General features: G+C 43.2%; 1 protein-coding gene across 1 annotated transcript; it reads right to left on the bottom strand.

Annotated features, from left to right (window-relative positions):
• Positions 1-1396: 1396 nt before the first annotated feature.
• On the bottom strand, positions 1397-17712 carry pes (pescadillo). The gene is made up of 15 exons (XM_071353831.1): positions 17531-17712; positions 16896-16975; positions 16492-16645; positions 16235-16344; positions 13511-13682; positions 10926-11015; positions 7715-7831; positions 7315-7392; positions 7019-7108; positions 6394-6524; positions 6102-6227; positions 5110-5294; positions 3826-3953; positions 3147-3332; positions 1397-1963 (listed from the first exon to the last, which is right to left on the bottom strand). Exons 1-15 carry the CDS (start codon positions 17552-17554, stop codon positions 1880-1882), a joined length of 1755 nt encoding a protein of 584 aa, XP_071209932.1. The 5' UTR covers positions 17555-17712; the 3' UTR covers positions 1397-1879.
• Between the last annotated feature and the right edge of the window lie 484 nt (positions 17713-18196).

The following is an 18196-nucleotide window of genomic DNA, read 5'->3' as shown; positions in this document are numbered from 1 at the left end:
ACACTCAGTCTTTTGTTGAACGGGGTGCGTCCTGAGTGCCAGGCTGAGACTCGGACTAGGCGGGCATGTGTGTGTGGAATGCAGATATGGCATGCTGGTAAGTAGGGGGGGGGGGCAGCCAACCCAAACCGTTCTGTGCTTTCGCATCACAGTTCCAGCAGCAAAGGTGGATGGGTAGCTCGGTTCACCCGTGTGAAAAAGCTAACAGTGAAACCATGGCAACCTCCACCTCCGTCCACGCCACGATCCTCATGTGGCGGCATCAGATTCCACATCTCTGGTAGAGTTGGCCCAACTGCACATATGAAACCAAGAAGGCTACCATCTGCTATTTACAGACAGAGCCAGTGTTATGATACTGATGACTTGTCGAGATCAGGGGAGAATGACTCTCTGCTCTCATTGAAGCCACGAAGGTCAAGGCGGACTGCGGTACAGCTGGCATTGTTTAAAAAAAAAATATATCCCCATTCTAGTGAATGGAGAAAAATCTTTGGGTTCAATCTTCGTGTAAAAAGAAAAATCAGGGTACCAATAATTGCTTCTATTACACCAGATGTATGTCCTTGAACCGGTTCTTTCAAAATAGCACACAGAAGTTAAGGATTATTCAGTTGCTACTGGCAGCACCACGGTCAGCCTTCAACTGGAGATACTCAAGGAGAGGGCAGCACCAAACTAGCCTGCAACGTCACTTCCTGGACTAACTCAAACTGTGCATGTTGTCTTGAAAATCTACCCCATGAAACACCATCTTAGCTGCCAAAACTGACTTCCTTGCCTTCAAAAGGCACCATCTTCACATAGCAATGAATGTGGCCACGTGATCGATGGGTTTGTCCATTCATATACGGTCATTGGTCGAGACTGATGCTTTGTATGGTTGTGGCTACCAGTACAGCACCATCTAGTTGTCGCGTCGGAAATAAAGCTGACAACTTTAGATCGAGCATAACCCTTTTCCATTCTCCTAAGCTGCTGCGTTAGGGCTCCTAACCCACTATGTAGTCACTTCTGTCCATAGCTGGGCGAGGCTTAGCTAACATGCTACGGTTGTCAACAAACCATCAGCATCACAACGGCACCATGAAATTACTCAAGCCCCGCCAAACCTAGGAGAATTGGACTCCCAGTCAGTGGCAGTGACGAGAAGTAACAGTAAGTAATTCATTACACTGGACAGTGATGCAAGAATCTTAATCCAAAGGATCCGCACCATTTAAACGTTCATAAAGGAAAGTCTTGAGGCCCTAACGCATAAAACAAAGAAAGATTGGACATAAGTGACAGGTAGTGCTAGGTTGACAGGGGTACTAAGCACTACCGTGTGCATTGCTGCCACACCTTACCCACCTCCCTCAAGTTAAAAGAAGTGGGCCAATTTTAACAAAAAAAATGAAGTCCATAAACTATTTATTTGAATTACATATCAAGCAAGAGTCACCTTTTTTAAGCATACAAAATGTTTTCATGGGGTAAGCTTCATACACATTTGAATTTGTCTGATGACACCAACAAGTTATTCTACTGAAGTATTTAGAACCACATTTAATTACACACGCCATAGATTAAAATAGGGTGAATCATGGGGGGGGGGGGGAGAATTCAGGTACAGAGTACTGACCAGTTCACACAAGAACAAAGCAAAGTCACCTCACGATGGTTGAGGCAGGGTGGATAATATTTCACAACAATGTGACTCCTCCAGCTTTTCCAACTGCCAATATGCGTGACCACATGGTTTTAACACTCATCATATTCAATGGGACCAACTTTTTCTGAATAAACCTATGAGTCTCATGAGACTTCAACCTTGTATGATTGACGACCATACAAATAAAAAAGAACGAGTCCTTGATGAATATCCACAGTTAAGCGGCTACTGTTTCTTGGCTTTTTTCTGCTTCTTCTGAGCCTTGCCTGCGTCCTCGTGGGCCTTTCTCTTGGCCGTCAGTTTGTTAACCTGCGAGGGGGAAGTAGATTGAGTTAATGAACAGTGGAGTAAAATCGAGAATTCATGGGTGTGCAACCAAGGTCACATGCTCTCTAAAAGGGCTATTGTTTTAGCGTGCAAGGTTTCCTGGCTATTCAAACCCTGTTAATCATTATCACTACAGCTCAATAGGTAGGTACTAGGCACAAAGATAGCAGCCTAGTGGAAAGTACACGGCCAGTTATCCCAAAACGCCAGGCCTGATCCTCTACCTCCATGTATATTAATACGGCTGTTCCCGAGGCAAATGTACTAATGGGTCTGACATGGTAATGTGCTGCGTCTATCTATTTATCTATCGTGCCGTTAAAGTATTTACCCCCTTACTGACTTTCTCCATTTTTGACACTGATTGTTAGACCTTCAACTAAAACCTAATATTAGACAAAGGAAACATGAGTGAACAAATAACAAAATGATACTTATTTGATTTATTTAATAAACAAATTTAAGAAGAAACCAATGCCCTTGTGAACAGGTAATTGCCCCCTTACACTCGTGTGGTTCCGGAGTTAATCAGTTTTTTGTTGTTGCATAAACTACTCGTTTCAGGTCCTGCCACAACATCTCAAAATCAGGTTTAGGTCTGGACTTTGACTTGGCCATTCAAACTTGAAATGTGTAGCTTCACAGCCATTCTGATGTAGACTTGCGTGTGTGTTTAGGATCATTGTCTTGATTGAGATGTGGGAAGGACATGAAACGTGCAGTTTATGCTCGAAAACCCCCAAATGTCGCTGAGTTAAAGAAGCTCTGCATGGAAGAGTGGGACAAAATTCCTCCACAGCGACGTGAGAGAATAATCAACAACTACAGGAAGTGTTTGGTTGAAGTCATTGCAGCTAAAGGTGGCACAACCAGTTAGTGTAAGGGGGCAATTACTTTTTCACACAGGGACATTGGGTAGTACATCACTTTAAAACTCAATTGTTTGTGTTATTCCCTCAGGTTTATCTAATATTAGGTTTTGGTTGAAGATCTGATAACTCAACGTAAAAAATATGCTAAAATAGAGAAAATCGGAAAGGGGAAAATACTTTTTCACAGGACTGTATCTATGTAAATATCTATCTCCATCGACAGGCAACGGGACACAGTGATGTCATGTGAAGTGCCATGTTGGTTTGGCCGGTGAGCAGCGGAGGGGACTCACCTCTCGGGTCGTCCTCTTCTTGCCGAACATGATCTTGTCGTACAGGTACTTCTCCTTCTTCTTCATCATCATGATGGCCAGACGCTTCTCCTCTGCCTTCTCCTCCTGCTCCAGTCGAACCTTGTTCCCCACGGAACCAGTTTCCCAGGGTTTCACTTTGCCGGGGGTCACCTTCACCGCCAAAGTCTGCAGGGACAGGAGAGAAAAGATACATCTAAAGGTGTGTCCAAAATGGCACGCTATAGTGCACTACGCCTTACGATAATGTTTTATGTTAGATGAAACAGGCCATTCAGATGGTAAAACTGTAGAGCAGGGATCAACTAGATTCAGCCACGGGATGATTCTTGAGCGGAAGGTCAGGAACATAATTCTAAATAACTTGTAGACTGGAAATTGACCGGAAGAAACCCAAACGGATATAATATTTGACTAAAACAAATTCAAAACCTTGCTTAAAATTTCTATACGATCAAATATCTCCCTCTATAATGCGAGATAATATTATTTATTATACTTTCCCCCCCCTCAAAATTAAAACCACTTGTAGCGGACTTTAAATGTATATATTTTGTTGAAAAGTTGGTGGAGGGGGCAGATCAAATCACCCGAGGCCAAATTCGGCCCGTGGGCCACCAGTTGGGGAACCCTGGTGTAGAGACTGCTAGGATTCTCTCACCTTGCCATGGGCTCGCGTATCCTCCATCTTCTTCAGATTCTTCTCCTCGGTCAACTCTTCATCATCCACATCATCATCCTCTTCTTCCTCCTCCTCCTCTTCATCATCCTCTTCATCATCCTCTTGTACTGATATATATTTAAAAAAAATTGTTGAACATTTTAGTTCAACGCAACATACATCATGCAGGTGCAGAAACATGTGAAGCAGAGAGCAGAGAGGGATAGAAAGCATATTGAAAGCAGGCGCTTCCACACAGGTGTGGTTCCTGAGTTAATTAAGGAATTACAATCCCATCATGCTTAGGGTAAGGTATAGAAATGCTCAGCAGGCCATTATTTTGGCCACCATGGCTATGCCCCAATAGGATGACAATGCCCCCATCCACAAAATTGGATGTTCCAAGTCCACAACAATGCTTAAACCACACCAGGAGACCTCGAGGGTAAAAATTGAAGAAATGTGGATTAAAATGCGCACCAGCCAGAGACCATTGTTTGGTTAGTGATGTTTCTGTAGCGCTCATGTGATTACAGAGTTTGCTAAACAAATGGCCACTGGATTGATGCAAATAATCATATTCTGCCAGGTAGGCACAGGCTACTTTGTAGTAAACATTTAATTGAGAAGGTTTTTAGGAAAGTCTTTCCATCTACCAGAAGACGGTTGTCATTACATTAGACTCATCACTAACGGCTACAAAAAGTGGCAGACAAACGCGCACAGACAGACGGGCAGAATGTTCAGAAAGGAAAATACAAATCACGGATGCATTTTGTTCATGTCTTATGATAATAATATTGGGCAAATTAATGCATTTTCTAATAAGTTCAATACATTTAGATGATTTTTTTTGGTTCAACAATTTATTCAGTTTTAAAATCTGGGTTCGATCTGCAACGCAGATTTTATAGGGCACTACGAGTAGTCACTGAATTGTTTGAGGAGCATGAAAATGATGTAAACCATATGCCATCAGATTTTAACCCAATTGAACACTTATGGGAGATTCTAGAGCGGCACCTGAGACAGTTTTCCACTTCAAAACAACAAATGATGTAATCTCTTGTGGAAGAACGGTGTCGCATCCCTCCCATAGAGTTCCAGATACTTGTAGAATCGATGTCAAGGTCCATTGAAGCAATGAGCCCAACGCCCTATTAAGACACTACGTTGAAATGTCTTTTATTTTAGCGGTTAACTGTAGGTTGCATAGGAAATGGCACCCTATTCCCTCTACAGTGTACTACTTTTGACCAGAGTCCAGCTCTGCTCAGCTCTTACCGGGCTTCTCCCCGCGCTGCAGGGCCATGAGCTTTAACTTCTCCGGGGGCACGTAGTCGCCGTCCTTCTCCTCCACGAAGGGCGAGAGGTGGGGCGGCAGCGTCGTCCCCAGGAAGTAGTCCTCAACGGGCAGGCGCATCTTGGCGTTGACAGAGTCAAACACCCACTGGGGCTGGATGTAGTACCTGGAGCAGGACACAACCACCACACACGGTTACAGTTACACACCTGCCTGCCTCCTTTACGACCAAGGTTTCTACACAGATATGGATCATACTGGGTTCAAATAATAGCCGCCTTCTTTCAAATACTTTAAGCGTTTGATCCAGACAGTCTGGAGTGCCAGATGGGCGGAGTTTGCACCTTTGGGACTAATCCATTGTGCCAGATGGGCTCCATTGGGAAATGTATACAGTCAGTCAACCCAACCCATATTAGAATGTAACATTTAAACATTCCAAAAAGATGTGAGACCATTCACACATTGGCAAGTTGAGGTTGCGATCACAACAGCTGAAGACAAAGGTCTGGACAGGGTTAGCAGGCCCATAGTGTCGGCATTATGTACCCTGTTTAAAGCTAAGCTCTATGAAGAGCGATAAAGGGGACAAGAACTGTCACACGTGGCTCTGCCCACAGACTCCACCCCCTGGAAGCCCTGGATAACAGAGGCCTTTGAGCGACCAGAGCAGGAAGAGCCCTTTTGAAAGGGGGCATTGTGGGGACGAGCTGAGCCCATCTCTGAGGGGGGACTGAAGGAAGGAGAAGGAAACCCCCCAACCAGAGCAACAGTTAGCAGCCGGGCAACAAAACACTTGGGTCTGTAAATAGCCCTGGCTGAAATAAAATTGTGATTTGAACGAGGGGCGGGGGTTGTATTTTTATTTTCTTCCAAAGATCATTCATGCAAAGATTTTGAATGAATGGCAAGACATTGGCAACGACTGTAATGACTGCAGATAAAGGTATATGAACCGTCGGGGTCCCTTCACCTGTTGATGTACTGCTTGTCCATGTCAGGCCTGTCTACAATCTGATGAGTGATTGTCTCGTCGGCCACTTCGTAGGTGCCACCGATGCAGAGGGACTTGTCCCAGGACACCTCGGCACCAAAACACCTGGCAGACAGAGAGGGATGGAGATAAAAAAAACAATGGTTCACTTCATGGTGCATCAAAGCTCCCCTTTGAGGTGCGGTGTGGCATGGAAACCATCCCCAAAAGATTTGGCTTGTTTTTACTTCCCAGGGTGCCATAATGTCTGTGGCGGTGGGCTGGTTCTCACCTCAGGATAAAAGCCAGTGACTCTCTGGGAACTTCCCTGTTCAAGAAGAACTTGAGCCCCTCAAAAAGCCTATTCTGGGCCTCCTGCTCTTTCTGCTCCTTCTCTCTGGCCTGCATATTCTCCTGGTCCTCCTGAAGAAAGACAGAGGGTGTAGGGTGAAAGGAGACAGGAAAAGCTTTTAGAAGGGTACACAGGCAGTTAGTGGGGTGGTTTGGTTGCATCATGTTGTTTATAAAACAGCTTGTAGCCATAGAGGAGTGCTGCCCAGTCTAACACTGCTAATGAGGTGAATCCACCGGGGAAAACGTGAGCCTCTCCCTGTAGACCCACTGATTTTCAGAGTGTGGCCTTCCTGTGAGCAATTAGTTCAATCAGCTATTTTTATCCCATCATCAAATTGCCTAACAACGATTTAGAAAGAACATCAACGTCAAATACAGAGGACGACTTTTGTATGAGAACTATCAATTTACGACGAGGGTGTGCTACAAATAGTTCCTCCACCCACAAAGATCTGGGAAAGAAAGGGCTTTCTAAATGGAAGGAATGAAAGGTGAACGTGGGAGGCATTGGTCATAACACACTCGTGACCACCTGGTAGCTACTTTATTCAGTGTCTCCTTACCCCCTCGGTAGGGAAAAGGTCCAGCTGGTTCTCCTCCTCCTCTGCGGTGGCGACCACCCGTGCCAGGCTGGCACTCAGGGCTGACAGTTTCTGTTGAGCGCATGAAACTCACAGGTTCAGTTTACACACAGCTTAAAAACACATTTCTACTGATAAGAGTACCATCAAGGACGGGCTGGTAGCCCAGATCAATAAAGAGGGATGTCGCCCTGTCCGACATATACAGGAATCCTCAAGTTAATATTTAGTTTACTCATTGATTTGTATCAATCCATAACAGTGACGAAAAGGCCCACCTCCAAGTAGCTCTCTGAGTCCATAGCGTAGTCCTCCTCGTGCTCTGCCTTCAGCTCCGACTCAGCTTTGCTGTCCAGCTGGAGAGATGGGTGGAGTTAGCAACAGCGCAGACAGACAACAACTAGCAGGCCAATGATCTCTGTATACTACAAGACAATATAATGTTCATCGACAAAAAGAACATGGTTACAAAAAAGGCGCCGCTTGTGACGCGTGATAGCTGAAATGGTTCTCCGGGATCGTATTCATTAGGGCACACTGTAGCAAAATGTTTTGCAACGGAAAACAAAAACAAGCATTTCTTATTTAACTTCCGGTAGCCCCTCCATGTTTCAGTCCGTTTTCTTCCGCTTGTTGCGTAATGAACACGATGCAAGTTAAGGCCAGGTGCTGGGTTACCTTGGGCGGGTAGACCAGGTTGAGGGTCTGGTAGAGGCGGAAGTTAATGAAGCCAAAGAGGGTAGTGTACATCTCTGTGAAGGTGGCCATTACTCTGTAGTCCACATCTGTCGGGTGCTGGGGGAGAAAGGATAGATAATTAAGCCTGAAAGAATGCATTGTAGAGTCAATGTTGAGGAGAGCCATTGCCACGTACGCTTATCAAGTTCCTCTAATTTACCCACAATTAACAGCATCAACTTAAATTTGCCTTGAAGCAATGCCTCACACTCCATTCTCAGATAGAAAATAATCTATAGGTATAGTGTGAAGGAATGTGTGTTTGGGATATCTGATGTATCAGACCATAGTATCATTTCTATGGCCATACATCTAAACTGTAGGAAAATAAAGACTGTGTGGAGATGGCCCTTTTCAAAATTCTCACATTCAATGGTAGATGATATAAAAATGGAAATAAGGAGATGTATAGAGGAAAATGATAAGTTGAATCCTAATATTCTATGGGATGCAGTGAAGGTTGTCATTTGTGCAAAACTAAATCACACTTACAACATTCCAGAAGAAAGCTAGATTGGCTATATATCAGAATTTGATTAAGAAGTTGAAAGGTATGGAACAAAAAGAAAAGATCACTTGATCCATTGATCCACAACAAATTAAAGAAACAAGGAGAAAAATAGATGATATTCTGAGTAACAGTAATTTATTTTAAACAGATTTCATGAGGGGGGCCGTAAAGCTACAAGACTGCTAGCTAGACGAATACACAGATATATTTTGTATTTGCTAAGATAAGAGATCCACAAAGTAGACAAATTAAACACTGACCCATGACCATAGCCATAACCACGAGTCCGACGCAAAGGATAAGACCAGGCAGTGTCAGAGGACGGCCACTAATATTATTTTTTATAGACTCCAGTCACCCAAATCATACACTGTTCTCTCTGCTACCGCATGGCAAGCGGTCCCGGAGCAGCAAGTCTAGGTCCAAAAGGCTTCTTAACAGCTTCTACCCCCAAGCCATAAGACTGCTGAACAATTAATCAAATGGCCACCTGGACTATTTACATTAACCCCCCCCCCCCCCCCCCACATCACCAACAAACTATCATGGTCCAAACACACCAAGACCGTTGTGAAGAGGGAACGATAACATCTATTCCCCCCAGGATTGCTGATTCAACTTGTTAGCCAGGGTTCGTGAAGATAACCAATAATTCTACAATGTTCAGATGAGACATAAATAAGGTGACGATTAATATTGACTGCTATTGATGTAAACGATTACTAGGTCTTTAAGAGTTTATTCAGAAGATAACAGCTCTATAAACATTATTTTGTGGCGCCCCGACTTTCTAGTTAATTATCTACCTGATTCGCTTAATTAGGTATTATTAATTACAGAGAAATGATTTTATAGAATAGCATGTCATATCACTTAATCCGGCATAGCCAAAGACACGACAGAACTATTTAAGACCATGGAGGATATATTGGACCCAATAACAACATTCACGTTAGATATTTGGTTTGATATGGTCTGGAAACAGATATTGGAGAGAAGAATTAGGATCATGAGAGTTCATATGTCAAATTTAAATCTGGCACATATGATCAGAGTTTTAAACAATGGGTTAATCAGGGTATAACAGCATTGTGTACCATTGTTGAGAATGGGAAGATTTAGATCCTGAAAACTCAAGGCAACATACAAAACCTGGATTTTTTTTTTTTTAGATACTTACAGTAAAATGAATTACTATATCAAAGGAGCTAAAGCATATAAACTCACCCATGGACTAAAGGAGTTTTGAGAGCAATTAGTAAAGCATATAAGGCAAGTAAATTTAGGGTAATCTCAGTATTGTACCAAGGCTTGATAGAAAGTAAAGAAAACAGGGCCTCCCGGGTGGCGCAGTGGTCTAGAGCACTGCATCGCAGTGCTATGCTGCGCCACCAGAGTCTGGGTTCGCGCCCAGGCTCTGTCGCAGCCGGCCGCGACCGGGAGGTCCGTGGGGCGACGCACAATTGGCTTAGCGTCGTCCGGGTTAGGGAGGGTTTGGCCGGTAGGGATATCCTTGTCTCATCGCGCTCCAGCGACTCCTGTGGCGGGCCGGGCGCAGTGCGCGCTAACTGAGGGGGGCGGGTGCACGGTGTTTCCTCCGACACATTGGTGCGGCTGGCTTCCGGGTTGGAGGCGCGCTGTGTTAAGAAGCAGTGCGGCTTGGTTGGGTTGTGCTTCGGAGGACGCATGACTTTCGACCTTCGTCTCTCCCGAGCCCGTACGGGAGTTGTAGTGATGAGACAAGATAGTAATTACTAGCGATTGGATACCACGAAAATTGGGGAGAAAAGGGGATAAAAATTTATAAAAAAAAAATAAAAAAATTTAAAAAAAGAAAGTAAAGAAAACTCAATGTTGTAGATCAAGGAAATTTTTGAAATATGAATCCACTTTAATCTCAGAAGATGAAGAGTGGAAGAACGTGTACAACACAACAGGCAACCACTAATTCAAGAATATGGACAGAGTTACGTTGGAAGAACCTGACTTGATTGTTTATTACAGGTAAAATTAAGAGTGAACTTTGTACGCAACAAATGTGTTGGAGAATGTGTGGACACATGGAAGCTAACCACTATCATATGTTCTGGAAATGCAAAAAATGTGTGTTTTGGGATAACGTGTGTTCTACTATTAAAGACATCCTGTGCTAGGATGGTGTGCCTAGGACTTGCTCTGTTGTCTACCTAGGAAATGTACAGGATGAAATAAGGGCATGTGAATAGTATATGATTAGGAACCTTCTTGCAGCTAGTAAGAAAGCTATAACAAACATTTTTTATTAATTAGATCCTCCCAAAGTAGATGATTGGTTAGCCATTATACAATAAATCTATATGGAAAATATATCTTATTTGTTAAGAAATAAGGGAAAACAAGTTTGAGGCGAGATGGGAGAAATTGATATGGTTTGAGGCTCAGTAATGGGATATTAACTACTTAATGTGGTAACTGACATACATAACTGTATGAACGCTGTGATGTTAATATTGTACACAATGTATCCCTGAACACCGGTCTTTTGCATGTATTTTATGTATACATTTTACTATGGTGAATTTCTGTACATTAGTGGAAAAATCCAAAGTATATATAAAAAAAATGGCTCTTTGAGCTGCTGTGATGTGACTCAGCACTTACATCATGGGCAAACTGGTAGGGCACGAGCCAGGTGATGAGCTGTCCAAGGACCTCTGCCTGATAGTAAATCCCCTTGATGGAGAGGAAAACCTGCCAGGGAAAGCAAAACCATGTCAAGTGTACTGCGGAATATCTGTTATTCTCTTTGCTAAAGAACATGTATCTCATTCAGACAAATTCAATGTGAACTAACCACTCAAATTGCTTTCACAACACGTAATAGGCTTATAACACCGCTAAGTACACTGAACAAAAATATAAAACGGCAAGTGTTGGTCCCATGTGTCATGAGCTAAAAAAATGTTTTTTGGGGGGCACAAATTTGTTTACGTTGCCATTAGTGGGCATTTCTCCTTTGCCAAGATAATCCATCGACCTGACAGGTGTGGCATATCAAGAAGCTGATTAAACATGATCGTTACACAGGTGCACCTTGTGCTGTGGACAATAAAAGGCCACTTTAAAATGTGCAGTTGTGTCAACCAACACAATAGCACAGATGTCTCAAGTTGAGGGAGCGTGCAATTGGCATGTTGACTGCAGGAATGTCCACCAGCGCCGCTGCCAGATCATCTAATGTTCATTTCTCTACCATAAACTGCCTCCAACATCATTTTAGAGAAGAATTTGGCAACTAGCCTCACAACCGCAGACCATGTGTAACCACGCGAGCCCAGGACCTCCACACCCGGCTTCTTCACCTGCAGGATCATTTGAGGAGGCGTCGGAGAGGTCATGAGGAGTGTGTATGTAATGAAGCCCTTGTGTGTAAAAACAAATTCTGATTGGGGAGCCAGGCCCAGCCAGTGGCTGTACCCCTGCCCAGTCATGTTAAATCCACAGATTAGGCCTAATGAATTTCTTTAAATTGACTGATTTCCTTGCATGTTGCTTTTATATTTTTGTTCAGTACATACGGAAAGGTCAGACCCCTTGAGTTTTTCAACATTTTGTTACATTACAGCCCTATTCAAAAACGTATTCAATAAATGTTTTTCCTCAATCTACACACAATACCCCATAATGACAAAGCATAAGCAGGTTTTTGCAAATGTATTAAAAATAAAAAACAGAAATACCTTTACATAAGTATTCAGACCCTCGAAATTGAGCTCCAGTGCATACTTTTTCCACTGATCATCCTTGAGATGTTTCTACAACTTGATTGGAATCCACTTGTGGTAAATTCAATTGATTGGACATGATTTGGAAAGGCACACACCTGTCTATATAAGGTCCCACAGTTGACAGTGCATGTCAGAGAAAAAAACAAGCCATGAGGTTGAAGGAATTGCCCGTAGAGCTCTGAGACGGGATTGTGTCAAGGCACCAATCTGGGGAAAGACACCCAAAAGAATTATACAGCATTGAAAGTCCAAGAACACAGTGGCCTCCATCATTCTTAAACAGAATAAGTTTGGAACCACCAAGACTCTTCCTAGAGCTGGCTGACCGGCAAACCCGAGCAATCGGGGGAGAAGGGCCTTGGTCAGGGAGGTGACCAAGAACTCAATGGTCACTCTGACAGAGCTCCAGAGTTCCTCTGTGGAGATGGGAAAACCTTTCAGAAGGACGACCATCTCTGCAGCACTCCACCAAATCACGCCTTTATGGTAGAGTTGCCAGACGGAAGCCACACCTCAGTAAAAGGCACATGACAGCCTGCTTGGAGTTTGCCAAAAGGCACCTAAAGACTCTAAGACCAGGAGAAACAAGATTATATGGTCTGATGAAACCAAGATTGAACTCTCTGGTCTGAATGCCAAGCGTCACGTCTGGAGGGAACCGGGCACCATCCCTACGGGGAAGCATGGTTGTGGCAGCATCATACTATGGGGATGTTTTTCAGCGGCAGGGACTGGGAGACTAGTCAGGATCGAGGGAAAGATGAACGGAGCAAAGTCCAGCGAGATCCTTGATGAAAACCTGCTCCAGAGCACACAGAACCTCAGACTGGGGCGAAGGTTCACCTTCAAACAAGACAACGACCCTAAGCACACAGCCAAAACAATGCAGGAGTGGCTTCGGGACAAGTCTCTGAATGTCCTTGAGTGGCCTAGCCAAAGCCTGGACTCGAACCAAATAAAATATCTCTGGAGACACCTGAAAATAGCTGTCCTATCCAACCTGACAGAGCTTGAGAGGATCTGCAGAGAAGAACTCCCCAAATACTGGTGTGCCACGCTTGTAGCTTCATAACCAAGAACACTCGAGGCTGTAATCGCTGCCAAAGGTGTTTCAACAAAGTAATAAGTAAAGGGTCTGAATGTGATATTTCCGGCTATATATTTTTTGAAAAATATTTTTGCTGTGTCATTATGGGGTACTGTGTGTAGATTGATGAGTGGGAACAAAGTATTTCATCAATTTTAGAATAAGGCTGTAAAGTATTTCTTTTGCCAAAGTCAAGGGGTCTGAATACTTCAAATGCACTGAATATACAATTGTCATGACTTAAATCCATTTCAGTGGTTATTGTACCTGTAACAGTCAGCATCATTACTTAATCAATCAATCATGCCTACATTCATGAGGACCAACTATTTATGTTAGCGAGGACACATCTGCAGTCTCGTCCTTCCTACCTTCCGGAGAGAGCGAGATGTGACCACGTAGTTCATCCACTCCACAGTGAGGCGTCGGCATAGCGTGATGGTCTGGACGTGGCACTTGCCCGTGCGGGCAAAGGTGGAGAACAGGAAGCACATGGAGAGGGCGTCGTCAATGTCACGGAGGGCATCGATGAAAGTGGGGTACCTGGCACACAAATAGACCCAAACATAACCCTCAGAAACGTAGGACATCCTTTACAAATGTTATGTTGACATGAGCCGTAAACAGGGCTCAACACCATAGAGATCTTATGACTTGCCATGGCTACTGATAGAGATTTCTGTGCATGTGCAGGAGTTTGATTTTTTACGTAGCTGCTGCCCACTCTGCTGCATTCATAGCTTCTGCTCAGTGCTCCCACTGCTGCTTCCCTCCCGTTGACATGGAGGGGGTAACATCATGTTGTACACCCTCCCGTTGACATGGAGGGGGTAACGTCATGTTGTACACCCTCTCGTTGACATGGAGGGGGTAACGTCATGTTGTACACCCTCTCGTTGACATGGAGGGGGTAACGTCATGTTGTACACCCCCTCGTTGACATGGAGGGGGTAACGTCATGTTGTACACCCTCTCGTTGACATGGAGGGGGTAACGTCATGTTGTACACCCTCTCGTTGACATGGAGGGGGTAACGTCATGTTGTACACCCCCTCGTTGACATGGAGGGGGTAACGTCATGTTGTACACCCCCTCGTTGACATGGAGGGGGTAACGTCATGTTGTACACCCTCTCGTTGACATGGAGGGGGTAACGTCATGTTGTACACCCCCTCGTTGACATGGAGGGGGTAACGTTATGTTGTTGGTAAAAGACCAAGTCCATATTATGGCAAGAAGAGCTCAAATAAGCAAAGAGAAACTACAGTTCATCATGAGCAGCAGCTACATAGGGTAAGCGCTGGGCGACATGGCCAAAATATCCTATCACGGTATTTAAAAAGAAATTGCCGGAATGACTGCATTTATGTATTTGAATAATAAAAGTTGTACATTTTCTATGAGTAGTGTGTGACCCTAGGGTGGCAACATATAAATCACATAGAATGTCAATGGATCTCTGATTGTTAAATACTGTTCAATTAAAACTACAAGCAAAAATAATTCCCTTCATTTTCATACATATCTGCATTTCCTGCACTCATTTGAGATCATTTCCCCACTGCCATGTAGGGCTGCAACGATATTGAAAAAGAAAATCTAGGCCATATTTTTCACCCAATCACTTGGGTGAACTGTTGGAATCATGGAAAAAATTATGATTATTCTAATTCTACAGTTAGAAGATAATAGTGGGCACTTTGAATACAGTGTTAATTGACATAAAAACAAATGAAAATGTCAGAAGAGTTATTGTGACAGGGTAAGGAACCAAAGTGTTGGTCAGTGCTTCCTAGGGGACCCTATAATCTTTGGCAACATTAAAACGTTATCTTAGCTACTTCATGTAGCTAACATTTATGCTGTGCATATTCCCCGTTCATTTAGAAGATACTGTTGCACAATCAACATGCTGATTTAGGCCTACACCGTCACTGGTATTATCAGGCTCTATAGCTAGCTCTGTTTAGTCTGACTCAGTACATTTAGCCAGCTTACTAGCGATTAGGAGCTAACACGACTTCGCCACAATGTGCTAAGAAAAGACAAACTAGCTTTTTGCAGATATAAGAAAGAATTTAATCGTGTAACTGTAGAATGCTTATGGATTTATATTAAAAAGCATCATAGTCATCAACATTGCTGCATGTGTTGCATTGGCCAGGCAGACTGAACGCAAGTGTCTCGTAGTCGACCAACAAAAAGGGCACTCCTTGAGTGCCAGTGGGCGAGGCAAGTTCTGTGTGGTAAGTAGCATGGAGAGAGAGAGCGGAGAGAGGACTCAAGTAGCGGAGTAAAGAATAACATTCAACTACAGATAGAAGGTAAAGTAAAAACCCAAAACGGTCCATGCATCAATACCGGTATATCGTAAAATACGGTATACCGCCCAGCCCTACATAGTGTGTGTAAAATAACATGCACAGAACATGATCCAGATCCTTAGCTTTGAGAAAAAGGCCTCCAGATAGGCAGGAGCAAAAAGTCAGTATTGGCAGTCACTGCCTATTTTCTATTCCCTGAGTGTAGAAAACATTAGGAACACATCCCCAATACTGAGTTGCTCCCCCATTTTCGCTCAGAACAGCCTCGATTCAAAGGGACACGGACTCTACAAGATGTCGAAAGCATTCCACTGGGATAATGGCCCAGATTGATTCAAATGCTTCCAACAGTTGTGTCAAGTTAGCCAGATGTCCTTTGGGTGGTGGACCATTCTTGATATACACGGGAAACTGTTGAGCATGAAAAATCCAGAAGCGTTGCAGTTCTTGACACAAACTGGTGCACCTGGCACATTTTACCATACCCCGTTCAAAAGGCACTTAAATATTTTGTATTGCCCATTCACCCCCTGAATGGCACACATACATAATCCATGTCTCAAGTTTTAACCTGTCTCTTCCCCTTCATCTACACTGATTGAAGTGTATTTTACAAGTGACATCAATACGGGATCAGAGCTTACACCTGGATTCACTGTCATGGAAAGAGCCAAATGTTCCTAATATTTTGAACATTCAGTGTATGTAATTATATGCTCAACATTGCCATCTCCTGTTTGCAGTTGGCACTGCAGTGGATTGAGCCCTCACCTCTCCTTGATGATGTGGTCCAGTTTGTAGCCAGGCTTGTTATCTCTCAGTCTCTCCACCCCTGTCCATTCTGCCTTTCCATATGCCTTCCTCAGTTTACGCACAAACACCTACCAGAGACAGAACAGGACAAGGCAGCCTTACTAGATCTGCCCCTTGATTTGAAAATAGTGGACTGAAAATTCACTGTATGGTACGAAAATGTCAATAAACAAACATGTCTATATAGTAGTCAAAACACTAGTATAAAACATTACCTTGTACTCTCTAAACTTTCGAACGATGGGCTCGTGCAGGAGGAACCGGATGTCTTTGAGCAAGTAGAATGTGCGGGGGGCCGTGGAACCCTTGTTCACCTTCTTCTTGTGCTTAGGCTCATGAGGGTAGATGCCTTTCAGAATACACAGGCGTCTATGGAACACAGGACGAAGATACAGACTCAATTTGGCATAGCTATAACTAATACCAGAGGCAACCATGTGATTACATTCACAACCAAAGTACAAGGCTGTTTACACTAGACACCACAGGGAAGAAAACGGACTGAAATAAGGAGGGCCTACAACTCACAAAACACGTATTTTCCATTGTAAAACTTTTGCTACAGTGTGTACTAATGAATAAGTTGTTGTAGTGGGTCAGTAGCAACGTCACCCAGTACCTGAAATCTGCCAGGCTTAGCTGCAGCTTCTTGCGGGCTTTGTTCCGTGTGATGTAGTTGGTGGCAGAGCCCCTCTCATACTGAATACAAATGGGTTTACAGTTACTCACAAGACATGAAGACAGTAAAAGACGTGGGGTATTGGAGAAACCTGGCTTTTAGCGAGGATGTCATTCTTAGATTGTTACAACACGTGTAACCATACTAAATCGCAAAAACCTTGATGCTGACAATGTTCAGCTTATCTTTTATCACTATTTAGTACTCTGTCTTTTTTATTCACCAGGTGAAGATGTAACGTACTACCGTAGCAGCTAGGCTAACGTTAAATAGCTAGCATAGAAGGGTTGAAAACAATCTGCATCAACGGCATATGCCTCGACTAGACCGACGTAGAACTACAATAGTTGAGTACAAAGACGTGTTTCATGCAAGCAATCTATTACAAAAAATGTGATTATTATCAAGATTATAGTTTTACAGCTAACTAGTAACAGTTACCTAAACATGTTCGGCCTAAAGTAAAATCATAGGTATTTAATGCTGTGCTCAGATAAACTACTGTAGCCAACTTTAGCTTTACGTAGCTAGCAAAATCGTTGGATACTTAATTTGACAGATAGTGACAACCTTACCTTCTTTTTCTGTAGACCCCCCATTTACAATAGATATTTTCGTGTTATTCTAATAAATTACTTTTTTTAATGGCTTTACTTCTCTAGACAATCCTGTAAACACCACCACCACGAAAAAATACCGTGGCTGATGCACGTGTTGTGTGACATGCGCGGAATAAACTCGCAAGACCCCGACACCTCAAGCTGTCCATTTTAAGGCCTGAATATAAAAGACCTAAAACATAAAAGTAAATCAGTCAAATTTGGATCCCATGTGTGTCTATCTATTCATTGGAAATAAGTTGGATTTTGACGAATTCATTCATAATTCATTCAAACACACACAACCAGTCAAAAGTTTGGACACACCTACTCATTCAAGGGTTTTTCTTATTTTTTTAAAAACTATTTTCTACATTGTATAATAATAGTGAAGACATCAAAACTATGAAACAACGCATATGGAATCATGTAATAACCAAACAAGTGTTAAACATTCTTTAAAGTAGCCACACTTTGCCTAAGCTTTGCACACTCTTGGCCATCTCTCAACCAGCTTCATGAGGTATTCACCGTGAATGCATTTCAATTAACAGGTGTGCCTTGCTAAAAGTTCATTTGTAGAATTTCTTTCCTTCTTAATGCATTTGAGCCAATCAGTTGTGTTGTGACAAGGTAGGGGTG

Source organism: Salvelinus alpinus, chromosome 19 (assembly GCF_045679555.1).
Source record: "Salvelinus alpinus chromosome 19, SLU_Salpinus.1, whole genome shotgun sequence".
Taxonomy (NCBI): Eukaryota; Metazoa; Chordata; class Actinopteri; order Salmoniformes; family Salmonidae; genus Salvelinus; species Salvelinus alpinus.
The sequence above is the reverse complement of the archived record's forward strand: the minus strand, read 5'-3'. Positions and strand labels throughout refer to the sequence as shown.